The 20,378-nt window shown below is 37.6% G+C and overlaps 1 protein-coding gene across 2 annotated transcripts in view; it reads left to right on the top strand.

Moving 5' to 3' along the window:
- WDFY3 (WD repeat and FYVE domain containing 3) overlaps positions 1–20,378 on the top strand; it is a 250,563-nt gene that overhangs the window by 191,737 nt on the left and 38,448 nt on the right. For both annotated transcript variants that reach the window (XM_040237260.1, XM_040237261.1), the window contains exons 44-51: positions 4,410–4,463; positions 6,629–6,797; positions 9,946–10,109; positions 12,874–13,022; positions 14,423–14,543; positions 15,036–15,121; positions 16,835–16,915; positions 20,253–20,307. In XM_040237260.1, coding sequence (XP_040093194.1) covers positions 4,410–4,463; positions 6,629–6,797; positions 9,946–10,109; positions 12,874–13,022; positions 14,423–14,543; positions 15,036–15,121; positions 16,835–16,915; positions 20,253–20,307 — 879 coding nt within the window. The remainder of the gene's footprint in view (positions 1–4,409; positions 4,464–6,628; positions 6,798–9,945; positions 10,110–12,873; positions 13,023–14,422; positions 14,544–15,035; positions 15,122–16,834; positions 16,916–20,252; positions 20,308–20,378) is intronic.

Below are 20,378 nucleotides of genomic sequence, written 5' to 3'. Positions count from 1 at the left end.
TCAATCCCAATCTTCAATTTATCCCTTGCCCCCTCCTTACCTCCCAAAACCTTAAGTTACATAAGTGTGTCTGAAGTTCTATATCAGATAAAAACATAACCTATTCAGAGTTCACACTTACAACCTTAATATTATTAGCATTTTACTTTACCAAAGGAGTTCGTGAAATCTATAAACAGTCTCAGAAATAAGTGTGCACTATATGGAGCTTTTTTGTACCCCCACAAATGGGTTACATATTGCAAAATACAAGGCAGTTGAGAAATGTTAGAGATACATTTACAAAAAAGGAAAAAGCAGGTGGGAAGGGGAGACGATTACAGATTGTGGGATTCATGCTGCTTTAGTTCATGAAGAGTCAGGGTTAATCTGCTATGATGAAATTTTCCAAATGAATAATGATTTTGGTGGTGCTAGTTCAAAATCTGTAAACTTGAAACGCCATTAAATGTCCATTTTTTTTAATAGAATATGCCTTCTGGCAATATTGACATCAAGGAAAATTCCAAAAAGTAGAAGCAAATGCTATTTCGCTAACTTCTATTGTAAAATAAAAAAAAAGCAGGGACTTCCTAGTGGTCCAGTGGCTAAGACTCTTCACTCCCACTGCAGGGGGCCAGGGTTCGATCCCTGGTCAGGGAACTAGATTCCCACATGCCACAACTAAGAGTATGCATGCCACGACTAAAAGAGATCCCACATGCTGCAATGAATACCTGGCACAGGTAAATAAATGATAAATATTAAAGAGAGGGTACACAGATACTTACAAGGCACAGTGAGCTTGATGCTCTGCAGAGCATTTACTTACAATTTCAGGGCCCTCTGAAGTATAGTTATGTTATTATCCCAATTTCACAGATGAGAAATAGAAGCCTAGAAAATTAAGGAATTTCTTCTAGGTAGCAGGGCAAAATATAATACTAAGTAGCAGAGCAAGATATAATAACTATAGGTTGATAATTCCTCAGAAGTTGAATCAGTCTTAAAAAAAGATTCCAATCTCTGGTGGTTTTGAGACATTATCAACAGCCAGTGAATTTCTTTCAGAGAGAAACCATATACTAGATTTTCTTTTTCTCTTTTTTTATTTTCAAAGAATTTTTTTGATGTGAACCATTTTTTAAAAGTTTTTGTTGAAATTGCTACAACATTGCCTACATGTTGTGTTTAGGCTTTTTTTGGGGGGTGGGGGGCCACATGTCATTTGGGATCTTAGCTCCCAAGCTAGTGATGGGACTTGAACCGCCTGCACTAGAAGACTAAGTCCCGACCACTGGACCACCAGGAAAGTCCCATATATTAGGTTTTTTCTCTCTAATGCTGAAACATATTTTAGAGCTTACTAAGTGTTCAATGAATGGACTTGTCAGCACTCTTTTTTCCTAAATTAGAATTTATCCATTGCTTCCCATTCAGTATTCTTATAGAATTTTCCTAATTATTCTTGCACTACAAAGGGCTAGAGTCAAATTTTATGGGGTGTAAAGTTTCTGTAACTTGGGGAGGCTCTATAATAAAAAGAGTATGGCATTATGAATAAAAAATTGCTAGAGCCTCTCTTGCAGGGCTTTGAAAGGAGCCCATGGGAAGTAAGGACTGTTGAGATATAAGCTTTATCAGTTTCATAGTAAATCCTCCTCTACTCTGAACCATTTTGAATATTGCCTCCCAGAATCAGAGACCAGTCACGTCTTTCCTTTACGCTTGTGGAAATGCACCCTTCTCCTTGTACCCATCTTTATAAAATATAGGCGGTACTTTTCGCAACCTAAGAGGTATTTCAAGTATAACAGGTACTAAAAATTGCTTTTGAAGCCTCTTGAGAGGTATAATAGGTTCTGCCTGGAGTAAGGACAAATGATTTGATCTTCACCTTATTTATTAAAAAGAATCATTGTTTTAAGTAACATTTAACTCTTTAGTCCTGTTGCTTGAGGTGAACATACAGTGATGATTTCAAAGTTATTTCTTGTTTTAAAATCTTTGATGTGTTAAGAATAATAAAGTGATTATTTCTTTGGTCATTATTTCTTAAACCTGGCAAATGCTACATACTGTGTTAAAAAGTAGCTTATCTTTTATTGTAAGTTTTGAACTTTATTTTTAAGTTAGATGTTTGTTTGTAGAATGTAGAGAATATTTTAGTGTTTCATTTGCCACAGGATTAAAAGCTTTGAAGTTTTATCAACTAAAATTATTTTAATGAGAACAAAAATTAATTTTGTCCTGAGAAAAGTTGTGTACATGTGGAAAATTTTCTAATTGCACTTAAAAGTAATTTATCCCCTTTGCACAGGGACTTTTCTTGGAGGGTCAATTTCAAATCTAAAATAGCTATACTGATTTGTACTATAATTCTGTATTTTAAGTGGTAATATTATTTATAAATATTAAGATGTGAGCCTGGGAAATGATGCAAATACAAAACCTGGTGGTTTTTAAGCAGCTAGCTGCTCCGAATCCTGAGAAAGGAGAATAAAATTCCAAACTTAGCCACTTAAAAATTATATTTAAGTACTAAAACCAGGTTTTAATTCTGCAAGCCCCTTATTTTCACAGAATAATAGTCTCAAACAAATTTACTGTTCTTTGCAAATATTATTGGGATAAAACCTTCACTGTTTCCCTTTAATGTTGAGCTGCTCAGGGCAGAAGAGTAAACAACTCACCTAAGTTCCTTTTCTTGTAATTAAGTGAGTCTCCTGTGGGTTCCTCTGCATATATTTTTATATGGTATGTATGAACTAAGCAGCTCAGGAAATTCCATTGCCAACAACAGAGAAAACTTAGAAGTAAAGAAACTATAAAATTATTTACTAGAAATTCTGACATTGAAAAATTTAAATTTCTGTATAAACATAGTTATAATAATTTATAAATTTTTAAAATTAAATAGAACTATGATATATGAAAATTATTAGTATACCTATACCTTTGATGTTAAACACTGTACCTTTCAGTAAAATAAGAACCTCGGTTAGTGGCTCAGTGAGCAAATGTGTATTAAACCAGCACTCCATCATATGCTCCAGGGAGTATACCATCGTGTACATGTCAGGCCCTGCCCACATTCTAGTTGGGGATATATAGTGAACATCAGAATTGGGTTTGACAAAAGCAGTTGGCCCATTTTGCTATATTGGTTTATCACACATCTGTCCAGTGGTCTGTCTTGTTTTATTTTTTAGTTAATTTCAAAATGAGTTGGAGAAATCAGTACCCTTCACCCCTAAACACTTCCACATATATAGCAATGGAGTTCAGTATTTGTTCAGAATTCTTTTTATTGACATGAATTTTACATATATTGAAATATATAAATCCTAAGTATACCATTCAGTGAGTCTCAACAAATGTGTAGTAATACTCATGTAACCCAAACCTTTACCACGATTGAGAACATGGATGTGTGTTTTAAAGATTATCTGTCAATGTAAGGTATACTTTTAAAAGTTCGCTTTTAAGGAGAGATGTTTATCAAACCATATTAAGTACTTGAAAGTATGCCCAGTAGTTCCGTGTTTGTTTTGCCAGGGGAAGCAAACATTTATGAAAGCATTTTGCCTGCTCATATTTACTGTAAGGCCAGGTACTGGAAGTCATCTCCAAATACAAACTGTGAAAAGAAGAACTGAAAGGTTGCTTAGATGCGTTATTGTCTGTCTGTAGCTATCCGTTTGTATGTTTACACGCACAGGACACACACTGCAGCTCACAGACACTGCCTTCTTGTTACTCAATTTCATTCTGAGAGTAAAATATAAAGCAGCTACCTTATGTTTAAAAAGTAATGTTTAGAGAAACTTTTGGTTTGGAAGCTGATAATCCAAGCTTCCTTCCACTTTCCTCTCTGGGATCTCAGCTATGAAGGCAGCAAAGGAAGTAGGTCCTCTGGCTTTTAGGGGAAGATGTTTTTTCACTAACAAGCACTTAGTGATTTCTGTGGTTTGGGATATTGTAGATAATAGTTCAAACCAGTTGCTTCTGTTGCAAAACAGATCGAGAGATAAGCACAGTAAAAGTTAGATTCAAGATATTAATAATAGCTAGAACTAGGTTCTGTTATCCAGTTTTCTCTGTTTTTCCTTTGAAGCCATATAGAGAGTTGTCTATAAATTGTCCATGACACTGGCAGCCTGGCTCAAGTTTTGTCTGTGTGACTTTGAAGTCTGTCTTGTTCAGTAACCTTGAGAATTTTTGCAGTTATGTTTTACTTTAAAACTACTTTTGATAATTGAGAAAATAATCACAAGATGCTAAGTGATTATTTCAAGCAGCTTAGGATATCATATTATTTTGTGTGAGTACATCTTCCATATTTCATACAATCCTCAAGAGTATTTTATTTTTGTGTTGTTCTTTGTTATTTTTTTCTGATGTGTCTATACTTAATACCCTGTTTTCAGTCTGAGATCCCAAGTAAACAGCCTGAGACACCTGATGATATCATTCCTCAAAAGGTAAACCACAAAATACCATAAAAGAATGCAAAATACTTACAGTTTTTTTTTTAATTTCTTTGTTTTGGTTTTGTTTTATTTTATATTAGTGCATGGTAGACTAGACTAACCTAAAGGGATAACTTTCAATGTGCTATTTCTGTAAGTTCCGTAGAGTTGAAAAAAGTGAATTTCATTCCTACTGAGAGATGTTCTCGTCTCTCTTGCTTTGTTCCAGTTAGCTTTCTAGAATCCCTATGCACCTCACTAACAGGCTGAATACCCATCGCTCTCACGTGAGAAGTATACCGCTTCACACAGAAACTAACAAGTCCCAAGGCATGTTAGTAATGGGCAGCCTGACACCACCAAGTTTGTTTTCAATTTCTCATTTAATTCTTCTAGATACTAAACAATATATATTTTGAGAATGCAGTGTATTCTCTTTTAAAATTACTTTTTCAATCAGAAGGAACTAAATGGAAACTAAATGTATGATCACTTTTTAAATACAATTTGATTTTAATTTAAATTTATATAATTGTTTTCTTTTTGCAGGAAGATTCAATACATAAGCAGTAAAAAAAAATTGCAGAACTTTTACATCACAGAAATTTACCTCAAAATATTTGGGGGAGAATCCTTTTAGTTCCAAATCAGATATGAAGTCAGTATCCAAGAAGATGTTGTCCCACATCTGTTAATGCATTGTCTTGCCCATTACTAACTATGCTTTCATCTTTTTAAAAATGTACAATTTTGAGTTGAAGATAATTGTTAAACCTTGTGTAGAGAATTGTTATAATACAAAATTAACTACTCTGCTTTCATTTCAAAAAATACTACAATATTATTAATTCATCAGATTCACCCTTCCATAATTGTAATATTATTTCACATCATTTCAATACTTCTGTGTTACATAGTCCAGTTTTCATTTGCTGCGTATCATTCATCAGTTAGCTTGCAGCTCTCTTCATTCTAAGTCTATACCTGAAGTTAAGGGTAACGGTGGCTTGAGTTAGGTATCTTTTCACCTCAAAATTGGTTCAGTATTTTAGTCTAAATATTTCATCCTATTGGACACTTTTTTCCATTTTACTTCGAAATCATTTTTTAAAAGAGTTTTACTTAAAATAAGTATTTTTGTAGACAACACATATTAACTATTTGATGGAGAGTTAGGCTATAGAATATTTTCAATTAGATATTCTTATTAATAGGGAAGGAAAGTAATGTTTAGAAAGAGAAGGGCTTTAAGCGTGTTTCAAACTCTGTATCTTTTTCTTAATTGTTAATTCAAAGTCTGGGTCATTCTGGTCAAGGAACATATAAACTTTTCCCTTTGGTCTTACATTTTTATAGGAAATTTTAAACCTTACTTTCTCACTGTCTGTTGTTTTAATAAAAAAGTCTGGGTCAACTGGAAAACCTGTTTTTTAAGATAAATATTAATTATTCTGAAAAGAAAATGTTCTATATTAAACACCAAAAAGTTAAATCTCTTCTGATGTTTCTGGGTAATTTCTTCTTCAAAATGGACTTATATATGTTCTTGATACACTCATTTAGTTATTAAGTTTCTGGATCATATTCTTTTACACAACAAACAGGGTTGTTTTAGCAAATTAGAGACAAGCTGGAGTGGCAGGTGAACCAGATGGTCTCATCTGGCCTGAAGCCAGTGAATTCCATGTGGAGTCAGGACTCTGGAGGGTTGGGCCATTCTCACTGTTACGGTGAGAGATGGGAATACCAGGAGGAAAAGGGCAGTTCTGGCTTTCTACCTCCAAGTATCTGCAGTACACACACAGGTAGTTCCTACCAAAGGGATGGCCCTTTAGGCCTAAGCTGTTTACTTGGGGCAGAAGCAAAATTCCAGGCTCTCCACAAACCAGACATCCCTTTACAACGTGATGCTTTCTGACACTGGGTGTTCTCTCTACTGTACTGCTGCATCAGGAAGACTGTGCTAGACTAACATGGAAACATTTGGCAAAAGATGATGTATTTCTTTGTTCGGAAAGGTCAAAACTGCTAATATTGTTGTTTCATGTATGTCTTCTAAAAGTCAGTGCAATTTAAAAAGAGAGAAACCTAACCCAAAAGTCTGTGCTTTTACTATGTACAGTCTATTAATTCTTGAAGATGAATTAGCTGAGCACTTTCCTTTTGCTGTTCCATAGAAACCTGCTCGATACAGAAGAGCCATAAGTTATGACAGTAAAGAATACTACATGCGACTAGCCTCCGGCAACCCAGCCATTGTGCAGGATGCCATCGTAGAGAGCTCCGAAGGAGAAGCTGCTCAGCAAGAACCAGAACATGGTGAAGACACGATTGCTAAAGTCAAAGGTCAGCAGCCTTCCTCTCTGACTTTAATTAAAATCACTTGGGAGCATTCCTTCTGTTTCAATTCATGTGAAAAATATTAGCAACAATAAACAGTAGGAAGACCCTCCTGGAGAAGGACATGGCTACCCACTCCAGTATTCTTGCCTGGAGAATTCCATGGACAGAGAAGCCTGTCAGGTTATAGTCCATGGGGTCACAAGGAGTTGGATATGACTGAGCTACTATCTATATATAATAAATAGTAGGACCAACCTTAAAAGTATCTATGCATATTTTAGGGTATCAACCTTCTTAAAGATGGATTTCTATATCAGAACTAAAGAGACTGGCTCTTCTTTATAGCCTACAGATGAACGTCATGTACCCATTGGCTTGATTTTTTTTTTTTTTTTTCACTGTATCTGGCAGAATTCTCTGTCGTACCTGATATTTTAAGTTAAGGCCCTAATAACTAAGTGAAGATTTATAAAATTAAAACAACCATTAAATGTGTCATTAGTGCACGTTAGCCAACAGTAAGAAATAATGGTCTTTTCTCCTATGAGCTAAAACATATTATTGCAAATCTATACTTTGTGAGCCTCATAAGACCTGCATATGATCAGGGTTTGGACTAAAACGGCCATGGGCTTTTTGATTCTGGACATCTGTAGATGTGCACCCTCTGCCCTCTTCTACAGCTTCTCTGTGAGCTGGACCTTCCCAATTTTGTCCTAAGATACTGATCCACCTGTCCTCCACTGAAGCCTTCTCGTTCAGCTCCCCTGGCTTCAGTGGCACTTTAGTCATATCTTTTACAGCAATTTCAGTGATTTTATGTTTTCCTAAATTATCAGTTTCTCAGGGGCAGAGATTACTTCTCACATCCCTTTATAGATTTTGGCACATGTCTAGCACACAATGGGGACTCAGTTGACACTGAAAAAGTAAAATCAATCCATTGTTATTTTTTAAGCCTCTGCTGATGCTGCTAAGTCGCTTCAGTCATATCGACACTGTGCGACCCCATAGACAGCAGCCCACCAGGCTCCTCCGTCCCTGAGATTCTCCAGGCAAGAATTTAAGCCTCTGAAGTACATAAATTTAAAAGTCTTGGTATAGTCTGTAGATAAAGCCCTTGAATGTGAATTAAAAGTGTAAGTTAAAAATTATTTGCAGATCTCATTGATAAAAATCTAATAGTATATGGCCATGTCAACAAAAAGCATTTATCTATAGTTGTGGTCAGCTTCTCCTATCATACCTGTTTTCTCTCATGCTGACTATGAATTACTAAATATTTCATAAGTGACCTAATATTTTCACAGAATCCTTGAAATTTTTAGTAGTTAAACAGAGTTGTCAGCCTTCTTATTTCTTGACACTACATCAGCAGAGTCATTGAGATATGTCCAAAGCTGTGTTTAATGGCTCTAACCAAGGTATATAATTCACAGAGTTTGTGGTGATGTGTTTGGGTCATTGGCATTTAGCTCCTCTTAGCCTCAGTTTTCCTAATTTCTAATTGAGCTAAAACCACTAATATTGGTGTCACTACTGTGATGTGCTAGATATTATGATAGATATAGAATTGGAGGTTTTGATTCATCAAACTATAAATAAAGCAGCTGGAAGTTTTTCCCCTGCTGGATGTCCTCAGCAAGACTTGCTCTTTCTTGCTTATATATTGTGTGTGCGTGCTAAGTTGCTTTAGTCATGTCTGACTCTTTGCAACCCCATGGACGGTAGTTGCCAGGCTCCTCTGTCCATGGGATTCTCCAGGCAAGAATACTGGAGTGGGTTGCATTTCCTTCTCCAGCTCATTTATTGTAGTCTTTGCTATGTGAAAATAAGGTTCTTCCCAAGACAAAGCAGAACCTCTGATAACTTGTGTTCAAAGGGTAGGATTCTAGCAGATAGGTTTTTCCAAAATTCTTAGAACAACTATAGTAGATAGATGTGACATTACTTTTGAGGAAACAAACTAAATATTAAATGTGAGATTTAGAGATAGAGTCCTAGAGCCTGTTTATTTCCTGTACTTCGGGATATCAGTGGTTACCTTCATCCTCAGATTTTAATTTCATGTCCTGTGATTATCAATAAAATTATCAAAATGTAGGCAGTAAAATGTTAACTTATTGGGCAAATTAAAGTATCCAGCTCTGTATCAAAAAGAATTGTGCTCTTACTCTTTATGATCTGATGAGTTAAATAGATTCATTCGTGTCTGAATGACCATACTGCCACTTGTAACGTGAGTCTTAAAATAGCCCTCTTGGACCCTCCATGTAGGTGGGATCTCGATTTACAATCATGTTTATAACTTGCTGTCCTTATTCTTGTTTCTGATAATGACTGACCATTTATTGATGGTATCCCCTCAGTAAAACCCACCCGTTAGCATCACCCCTGTTACCATTCACTCTGCTAATCTCTCATCATCATCATCTGACCCTTGCTGAGAGTTTACTATTTATCATGTACAATCCTAAACACTTGATCAGAATTACCTCATTTCGTTCTCCAACAGTCCTCCAGGTATCCAGGAGAGATGATCTTTTTGTCCTGTTTTGATAAATGAGAACCCTCTGAGATTCAGAGAAGGCAGATAATACTCCCAGGTCAAACAACTGTTTAATACCAGCTCTGTGCTTAGTGGGATGGGTTTTCTGGGTTTTTTGGGTTTTTTTTTGGCAGGGGCAGGACGGGCAGTGATTGGTGTTTTTTATTTGTTTTGGTTTGGGGGTTTTTTTTATGGTGGTGGTGATTTTTTTGGTCAGCAGTGGGTTTTCATTGCAACACACAGGCTGTTTGTTGCAGAGAGTTTCTCTAGTTATAGCTCATGGGTCTAGAGCACTTGGGCTCAGTAGCTGCAGCACACGGGCTCTCTAATTGCAGCTCATGGTATTAGTTGCCCTGGTATTACCCAGCATTTAGGATCTTAGTTCCCTGACTAAGGGATCGAACCCATGTCCTCTGCATCTGAAGGCGGATTCTTAACCACTGGACCACCAGGGAAGTCCCTAGAGCCTGTGCTGTTGGCCACTGAAGTGTGTGCATGCCTTCCTGAATTCTCTCAAACTGTACATGAGGGATTCCTTGAGACCAAACCGCTCCCCAGTGGCCCCCGTGAGACCACATGGCCCTCTTGGCTCTTGTCCTGCAGGACTGGTCAAGCCACCTCTCAAACGATCTCGGTCAGCACCAGACGGAGGCGACGAGGAGACGCAGGAGCAGTTACAGGACCAGACAGCTGAGGGCAGCTCGATAGAAGAGGAGGAGAAAACGGACAACGCCACCCTGCTGCGCCTGTTGGAGGAGGGCGAAAAGGTGCTGGGCTTCTGGACAGGAGGGGTTGCACTGAGTGGTTTGTTTCCCTTTTACAAGACAGCTGAAGGATATTTATCTGGCAGCCTAAGAGACATGTTGCAGCCTCTGCAGTGAAATCAGTATTAAGCCCCCTTCTGGGTTCAGCACTCTCATCTGCAGGACTTTCTCACCTCTGCAGACACTGACCAGCATGAAGTGGCATCAGATACAGGATTAACATTGACACCTAGTTCCCTGTTTTCCTCTGTATACCCTTTACCAGACTGCATCTCTCCCCTTAATTCTATTTCAATCCCATGTACACAACCTGTTCAGTAATTTGGTCCTGTAGTTTTCCCTACCCGTCTGTAATTGCACTAACCACTCGGGCAGCTTCAACTATCCCTTCACCCTGAAGCCTTGAGCCCATCACCCCCAGCCTCATATTTCACCCCTACACTCAGCTTCACTCACAGAAGACTATTTGGCCTTCCTTTGTCGCTCTCAATCTCTTATAACCTGCGACCCCTCTAGGCTTAGTTTACTGACTCTGCCGTGTAGCCTGAGCCCCTGTAGCACTTTGAACCTTGCAGTTCACTCCATCCATGACGTTGGTTCTTTAATCTGCGTTTTACTCACTACATTCTCTGCATAAATGCCCCTGTCTGTCATTCGCATAACCTCTATCCCTATAACCCGCATTTGATACAGCTTCATTTATCTGGAGTCTTTAGTACTCAACACATAGGAACTTTTCCTTCAGGGTTTTGCCAGCCCAGACGTAAATACCCTCCTCTAAGCTTTTATAAAGCCCTATGTCTTTCACTCTTTTAGAGCTTAATTTTTTAAATTCTGTTCAAATATATGTAGCCTGGTTAATCTTGAATAAAAACATAAAGAGAGAGAGAAAAAAGTTGTAACTATAAAAATCCTATATCTATCGCTCCCTGGAGAAGGGAATGGCAACCCACTCCAGCATTCCTGCCTGGAGAATTCCATGGACAGAGGAGCCTGGAGGGTCACAAAGAGTCAGACACGACTGAGGGACTAATACTTTCACTTTCTTTTATGTCTGTCACTCATTTTATTGTGTTATGATTCTTTGTTCCTGTGACTGTTTCTTCCCCTAGAGAGTGAGCTGTCTGTAGGCAGACACTGTTTTCTTATTTCTACCCCAGTGCCTTGCACAGCTCTTAATCACCTGATACACACTCTGTAAACCTTGAATGAAGGAGTGTTTGGTTGAATGAATAAAGGGATAAAAGAATGAAGGAATTGAATGTGCAGTATCACATCTTTAAAGATTGTGTTTGTCTGTTATAGTAGATTGTGTTATAACCCTTGAAATATTACTCACTAAGAAATAGTAACTAGAAATTAGAGCTTAATTTTTTTCAGATTCTGTTCAAATATATAGCCTGATTAATCTTGAATGAAAACATTTTAAAAAATTGTAACTATAAAAGTACAGTAGGCCTGAAGGAAGCACATGGTAAGCGTCTGGGAGCTTTGGAATGTTCTGTTTCTTGTTCTGGATGCTGATTGCATCATATTTTAAGCATTTGAAAACTCTTTAAGGTATGCACTTAGGAAATAACATTTTCTATGTGTCTGTTTTACTTAAAATGAATTATTTTCGAAGTATGTCAGGTTTTTTTGCTGTAACATTCTAAATTTTTATTGTAGTTCACATGTGGTGTTGAAACTTACATTTGTCTATTTTAGAAAATTTATTTTCTGATACTGTCATGTTGTGAACTTCTGATCTTGTGAGTACAGCCTTTGCTCTAATTGCTTCAAGCTTGACTAGTACAGGAAGTGCATTTAGACTGACATTCATTTGACAGTTGTTTGACTCTGATTCAGTTGCTGATTCTTTTTCCTTGACTCATGTTAAACTAAGTATAAGCAAGAAGGAATTTTTGCTAAGAACTAGATCCTGCCTGTTGGAATGAAAACAATGGTAACATTGAGGGCTTTAGCAAGTCCGTCCTTCTATGAGGAAAATACAGCTTCTGCCAAGTTTGGCTTTTTACAATGGCACCACAGTCTGCCAGGCAGGCGGAATCCAGTGGGGAGCAAACAGAGACAAATTCCAGAGGCTGTTATGGAAGAAGAGGAAAGGAAGCTGTGTGGAAGAGAAGACAACCAGCAGTTGCTAACATGATTCTATATATTCTGTCACTCTTACAACATGCCACTGAAGTATATTTGAAATTTACTTGAAGATACAGAAGCCCAGAGACATGAAGAAATCTGACCAAATCTCTAGTTAAATGACAAAACTAGAAAGTCACTCGGAAATGTCAGGCTCTGCATACCTTTCTCATTCTGTGTGTCCTGCCTGGCCAAGGGCTCAGTCGGAAGCTCCCCACATGTGTGCCTCAGTTCCCCTTCCTGCAAAGTTTCTGTCTGTCTCCCTCCTCTTCTAACTTGTTCTCTGACTCTGGAACCTCGTACACACATGTCTGGCACAGAGTTAGTACTCAGTGAATCCTGGGATAAGTGGTTTGATGGATGGATGTGAATAGAAGGTTGTTTCCTTTTACTGAAGTCAAACTGCAACTCAAGACTGCAGTCTTAGCTACTCTGTTTCTTATGTTTGTTCTCAGATTAATATGCTTAGCTCAGGGGGTGCCATCACACAGTAACATCTTGGTAAAATTTTGTTTGCCCATTAAATCCATGTTTAAAAACGTTTTGCTTCCTTTGTATTTTTTTAAAAAAAGAAATCAGTTGATTTTTTAAAAGCTATACTAATGAATGTTTCTGGTTTTCTTAATAGATCCAGCACATGTACCGCTGTGCTCGAGTCCAGGGCCTTGATACCAGTGAGGGGCTACTCCTCTTTGGTAAAGAGCATTTCTATGTGATTGATGGATTTACAATGACAGCAACCAGAGAAATAAGAGATATTGAAACCTTACCTCCAAAGTAAGTAAATGAATGAAGAGACACAAAGTATAGCTGTCTTTAGCAAACAAGATACCTGCATAGTTTTTTTTTCTTTTTAATGAAAAGTTATGTTTTAAGTAATGCTATCTCTCAGTTTGTATGCATCTGTCATTACATATTCAAAAGAGTAATATTTCAAAGCTATAAGGGGCAAAGTTGCCTTATTTATCAAAATGAAAACTAAATAAAATTTATTGCTATGCATTAATAGCATTAGATATAATACAAGTTCCTGATATTATCATCTGTATATTTATAAGTTATTCTGAATGTGTAGAGTGTTCTTTTTTCAAATCTCAGTGCAAACACTGTTATAGCAAACACACATGCAGCTGTACAAAACTCCAACAAATGTAAGCACGCCCACGTCCTGTGAGTACCCTAGAAGCAGTGTGCCCTATGCACAGGCAGGAATTAACTGGCTGAGTTGATCCAGCTTCCTTTTCTTCTGCCAGTCCCTTGATAGACATGATACTGGGTAATGGAAAACCCAGAGTCAGACAAAACAAGAAGGAAGATAAAAAGCTAAAGACTTGGAAAATCAACATGCTCTTCTCTTCCTCTAACATTTTGAACACCTAATGTACATGGTGAATGAGGACACGGTCATCTTCATTCCTAGGAGATAATTTCACGTTATCATTTTTAGCAGCCATCAGGGCCACATGATGACTTTTATGGGCCTCCTCTTGTGTATAAAATTATTTAAAGTGATATTTTCTGATTGTGTTGGTTTAAAGTTCAGTTTAGTTGCTCAGTCGTGTCTGACTCTGTGAACCCATGAACCACAGCATGCCAGGCCTCCCTGTCCATCACCAACTCCTGGAGTTTATCCAAACTCATGTCCATTGAGTTGGTGATGCCATCCAACCATCTCATCCTTTGTCGTCCCCTTCTCCTCCTGCCCTCAATCTTTCCCAGCATCAGGGTCTTTTCCAATGAGTCAGCTCTTCACATCAGGTGGCCAAAGTATTGGAGTTTCAGCTTCAGCATCAGTCCTTCCAATGAACACCCAGGACTGATCTCCTTTAGGATGGCCTGGTTGGATCTCCTTGCAGTCCAAGGGACTCTCAAGAGTCTTCTCCAACACCACAGTTCAAAAGCATCAGTTCTTCGGAGCTCAGCTTTCTTTATAGTCCAACTCTCACATCCATACGTGACTACTGGAAAAACCATAGCCTTCACTAGACAGACCTTTGTTGACAATGTATACTGAATTGCTAACAAATTACTCTCTTAAAAGTTTTTTTTTAACTAAATATTCAGATATATCGTGTCCTGCTTCTTTTCACATGTTGAAAACAGCACCCCTGTTTGTCAAACAGTGAGTTTACCTCTTACTTTGTTTCTGTTGCCTCCTTTTTCCGGGCTGCCTCTAGTATGCATGAGCCGATTATCCCTAGAGGAGCCAGGCAAGGCCCCAGTCAGCTCAAGAGAACGTGCAGCATCTTTGCATATGAAGATATCAAGGAAGTGCATAAACGGAGATATCTCCTGCAGGTTGGTTGATTTGGTAGAAATAAACATTTTGTTATGTTCCTTTATTTAGACGATGTATACATGATAGGCTCCGCCTTATTCCTTAGAGTTTTGGAATTGGTTATATATAGACAAGCTCATGTCACATGTGGCATAGCTTTATAATACATCCGTTAAAAAAAAAAAGCATCCTAAAACTTTGATATCTTTGTTACCCATCTTTCCCTATATCCAGATTTATATTTGTTGCATAAAAATTGCATTTGCTATAAATGTACAAAATTATAATTTTGTAATTATTTTACCATTATTCTAGTAAGGATTTTAGAAACAATTTAAGCAGAACAAATTCCATCTGTTTTGTAGTTTAATCTGCTAGGAATTCATGACTCAAAAAATGTTTTCCAGTCATCAGATTAACTTCTTCAATATTATGGAAACTCATAGTGGAAAAGTTAATATGTAACCTTTACTTGCATTTTTTCTTAATGTCGTTCCCTCTGATCTTTTCAGCCTATCGCTGTAGAAGTTTTCTCTGGAGATGGACGAAACTACCTCCTTGCTTTTCAGAAAGGAATCAGAAACAAAGTTTATCAAAGGTATAGTTTATTAGGAATACTTCATAATGCTGTATTGTGGAAAGCAATGGGAGGTGTAAAGCATTACCAGTTCAGCTTGTTTTTAAAAAATCAATTAAATACTTGAATTAAATTCTTTGAAGAAAATGTTTCATTTTTGCCAGCCTCTTGAAACATGCTTCTTCTGATGCTCTTCTATTTTGAAAGAACGTTTTTTTTCCTTCTGGTAACTTACACTAGACTTCATCAAAATCTCCCTTTCAGTATAAAGGAATGATGAAACTATAGCTAAAAAATAGTACTTTAGGTTCAGAATAGGCTTTGTTCATATTTACCAAAAAGAAGACAGTGCCATACCTTGCTATTGAATGCAGAGCCTGAATTTCCTTAGAATTTATATTCTTGTGAGACTTTTCTGACTTTGGAAGGTAAGTTGGATGCCTTCATCCTTGAAAAAGTAGCACAACCAAATAAAGCAGTTGATTTAATCTGACCACATTTCATTTTTGGTAAACTGTGTTTACCTAGAAGAAAAATAGTGTATGTTCGTGTGCTTCAAAGTTCTTCTGTTCGATGTGTGCATAATAAAGCTTTTATGAACTGATGGTAGGTAATAAGAGAGCCCTTATTCTTTGAAAAGTAGTATGCATGCTAAGTTACTTCAGTTGTGTCTGCTCTTTGCAACCCAGCCTGCCAGGCTCCTCTGTCCATGGGATTCTCCAGGCAAGAATACCAGAGTGGATACCATGCCCTCCTCCAGGGGATCTTCCCGACCTAGGGATGGAATCCGAGTCGCTTCTGTCTTCTGCATTGGCAGATGGGTTACTTAACCACTAGCACAACCTGGGAAGTCCAGAGAGTAATATAAATCCTGGCAATCCCTCCATTAGGGAAGCTTTGTGTTTCCAATGAGGAGTGACTAATACCAAGCAACACTGTTTATCACTGCAGTACAGCAGTACTACCTGTGAGCATGAGAGAAATGAGGGAGGTTCTGCAGATAAAGTCCCTGTGGATGTTGATTGGGAAGAACTGAGTAAATGATTGAAATGTTAGTTGCCTGTCTTATTAATTTCTAAGGGTGGTATCATTTTCAACATGGGTAAGTTGTCTGCTCTTCCCAACTAGAAGTTGTTACAAGGAGATGAGTTTGTCTTTAGCTGAGAGATTTCTGCGTATGTGCCAAGTTCAAGGTCCACATTCATTCCAAGGAATTTTCCCACAATTCTTGGTTGCCCTTAAGAAATATATGTTGACATTAGGAGCAACTCTGAAAATAATCATAACAGTGTCACATAAAGGTTTTTCTCGTGTGTGTGTTTTCATTTGTCACTGGTGTCTCTGTCCTGTCATTTGTTTAGCTATTAGCACTGCTTGCTGTCATGTGGGTGTTTAGCTTCAGTCACTCTTTAGGACATCATTAAGTTGACTCAGTTCCTGTGAATCAGTGCGTCAAGGCTTTTCCTTCGAGTAATGCGGCAACATACATAAAACTCTAAAATGTCAGATTTTGCTGTGGATCTTTATATTTGCCTTTAGAAGCCATCATCTTACCCTTATTTGTTAGAGTATTCTAATTACTGTATATTCCCTTTGCCTGCCATTTACTGAGGAGTCGAGGGGGTGGTGGTAAATAAGCAGTTAAGCTCTAAATGAGTCATTCTTTCTTTACGCTTCTATTAGATCCTGACTGACATGGCATTTCCAACTTTATGCTATTTTTAAATCTTCCAGGTTTTTGGCTGTAGTGCCATCTCTCACTGACAGTTCAGAGTCTGTGTCTGGGCAGCGGCCGAACACCAGCGTGGAGCAGGGGTAGGTCATGTGCCTCTTGCACATTATAGTTTAATACTGAAGTTGGATCATTTATATCTGGATGGTATTATTTAATATTTTAATAAATATCCCTGCACCCCAGCCCCCAGTGGTTTGTAGAACAGTTTGACAATACTGAAAATTAAAAATAAGAGACTGTATGCATGATCACTCATGTCACACCACTGTCAGATGTCTCACATGTTGGTCATTTTCCTTTAATGTTTTGAGAATATGCACAGTTGTGCCCAATGAGTCCATCATGTAAATAGACACTTTTACTCTGCATCTTCTATTCATATTATATCTAAATATTTCCTCTTGTTTTTAAAAAATTCTTTAGAAACTTTGCCTTTATTTACTAGCCATTCATCATTGCATATAAGGCATTCTCTTGTTTTTGGATATTTTATCTTTATCAGGTTTCCTTGTTAAAAACATTACACACATTTGTATTTTGCTAGTAGTGGATAAGTTTGCTTATCTCAGTAGATACCAGCTTTCTATATTTACTTTTTAATTTTTACTGATTAACTTAATCAGTTAATTAATTTAATTTTTTGAATGGTTTGTTTCTAAATATACATTTCCTTTTGTATTAGTAGCCCTTTATAATCCATTGGAAAAGAAGCAGTGCTTTGGGGCTATAAATTAATTATTACAGGATGCAGGAAAATATCTTAAAACTTTATTGGACATTCTGTAAATTTGTAAATAAAATGTGATACCAGTTTGCTACTGCTGCTGCTACTAAGTCTCTTCAGTCGTGTCCGACTCTCTGCGACCCCGTAGACGGCAGCACACCAGGTTCCATCCCTGGGATTCTCCAGGCAACAACATTGGAGTTTGTTTGCATCTATACATATTAAATTTGTGTATTTCTCTTTAAATTATTATTTTTATTTTTCTTTAGCTGACATTTAACAAATACTACAGATACTGCATGTATGCTTTTGTTAACCTCAGAAACGTGTTCTGTTCCTAATCATTTGTGTTGTTGTTACGATAAATACAGGAAGCAAAAGGCTCTCATAAAGCATATTTAGCCTTTTTTCTACTTGTAAGCAACTTACTAGTCCTTTTGCCTGCCTAGATAATCTCCAACTTGCTATTTCATTGTTCTGTGCTGAGTTGGCAGTTCTTAAAGAACTGTTCAAAGCTCAAAGGCAGGAAGCAGAAATTCATTTCCAACTTTAATCTCCTTTTCAGTTATTCCCTTTCTTACAAAGTTGAGAAATGATCATAGCTCTTTTTTCAGTGCTAAGTCGCTTCAGTTGTATCCAACTCTTTTGCGACCCCGTGAACTATAGCCCGCCAGGCTCCTCTGTCCACGGGATTCTTCAAGCAAGAATACTGGAGTAGGTTGACATGACCTCCTCCAGGGGATCTTCCCAACCCAGGGTCTGAACCCCAGTCTCTTGTCTCCTGCATTGATTGGCAGGCGCGTTCTTTACTACTAGCACCTCCTAGTATCCTTTGCACTCAGTTTACCTGAAAAGAAGAATTTTTCTGGAAGTGAAAAGTGCTATCTGTACTCCTGAGCTAGAAATGTTTATGAACTCAGGTTTACACCTCCCAATTTCCTTTTGGATGATAAAATATATGGTTAAGTGCTTTACTACTGGTTCTGTGACCAATTCACAAACTTCAGATTATTAATTATCCATGTTACAAAGCTGTTAAATCTTAAGGGTTTTATAGCATTCTAGAAAAGTCTGCTACAAAAAAAAGTACATAATTTTGTGAAAAGCCATGACTTTCCTGTCATAAAATATTCATATTTTCATTCACTTTTTCAACATCTCTTTTAGGAATGATGTGTACCTACTGTGGACAAAATATTGTTTGCTATATCACTTACTCTAATTGAATCTCTTTAAATCAATTTCAGTTCAGTTCAGTCGCTCAGTCGTGTCCGACTATTTGCGGCCCCATGAATCACATGCCAGGCCTCCCTGTCCATCACCAACTCTAGGAGTTCACCCAACTCATGTGCATCGAGTCAGTGATGCCATCCAGCCATCTCATCCTCTGTCGTCCCCGTCTCCTCCTGCCCCCAATCCCTCCCAGCATCAGGGTCTTTTCTAATGAGTCAGCTCTTCGCATGAGGTAGCCAAAGTATTGGAGTTTCAGCCTCAGCATCAGTCCTTCCAGTGAACACCCAGGACTGATCTCCTTTAGGATGGCCTGGTTGGATCTCCTTGCAATCCAAGGGACTCGCAAGAGTCTTCTCCAACACCACAGTTCAAAAGCATCAATTCTTCAGTGCTCAGCTTTCTTCACAGTCCAACTCTCACATCCATACATGACCACAGGAAAAACCATAGCCTTGACTAGATGGACCTTTGTTGACAAAGTAATGTCTCTGCTTTTGAATATGCTCTCTAGGTTGGTCATAACTTTCCTTCCAAGGAGTAAGCGTCTTTTAATTTCATGGCTGCAGTCACCATCTGCAGTGATTTTGGAGCCCAAAAAAATAGTCTGCCAGTTTCTACTGTTTCCCCATCTATTTGCCATGAAGTGATGGGATCAGATGCCATGATCTTAGTTTTCTGAATGTAGAGCTTTAAGCCAACTTTTTCATTCTCCTCTTTCACTTTCATCGAGGCTTTTTAGTTCCTCTTCACTTTCTGCCATAAGGGTGCTGTCATCTGCATATCTGAGGTTATTGATATTTTTCCCGGCAATCTTGATTCTAGCTTGTGCTTCATCCAGCCTGGCATTTTTTATGATGTACTCTGCATAGAAGTTAAATAAGCAGAGTGGCAATATATAGCCTTGACATACTCCTTTTCCTATTTGGAACCAGTCTGTTGTTCCATGACCAGTTCTAACTGTTGCTTCCTAACCTCAAGAGGCAGGTCAGATGGTCTGGTATTCCCTTCTCTTTCAGAATTTTCCACAGTTTATTGTGAAAAATAAACAATAAATCAATTTACATAGGAATTATTGTAAAAGGTTGAAAGTTGAACTAGATCACTGTTTGTTTCAAATTCATTTGCTATGATCCACAGTAAAAAATATACACTACGTTGCATTCCAAGTAACACAAACTTAGTTAAAATTCTGAAAATACTTTCCCTTACTATGTGTACTGTCTTCCAATTTTCTGTTCTCTATTGTCTTCAATTCAGTTCTGTTATTTCATATTTCAAAATGATAACTACAATCCACTAAACCGATTTCATGACCCACCAGTAGGTTGTCCTCCACAGTTTGAAAAATTCATGGATCTGTTGACTTAAAATTTTCAGCTTTGTAATTACTTTGATTTAAAATTATTAATATGTTGCTAAAACAGTATGTTGCCTACAGTTTGATTATTTATCATTTGTAGATCTGGGTTGCTTAGCACTCTGGTTGGAGAGAAGTCTGTGACTCAGAGATGGGAGGTAAGTTCACTGAAAATGTAAGCATCCTTCATAAGTCAGAAGGTATAAGTCATTCAGTTAAAAGCATTTTA

Source organism: Oryx dammah, unplaced genomic scaffold (assembly GCF_014754425.2).
Source record: "Oryx dammah isolate SB20612 unplaced genomic scaffold, SCBI_Odam_1.1 HiC_scaffold_3, whole genome shotgun sequence".
NCBI classification, from domain to species: domain Eukaryota; kingdom Metazoa; phylum Chordata; class Mammalia; order Artiodactyla; family Bovidae; genus Oryx; species Oryx dammah.
The sequence above is the reverse complement of the archived record's forward strand: the minus strand, read 5'-3'. Positions and strand labels throughout refer to the sequence as shown.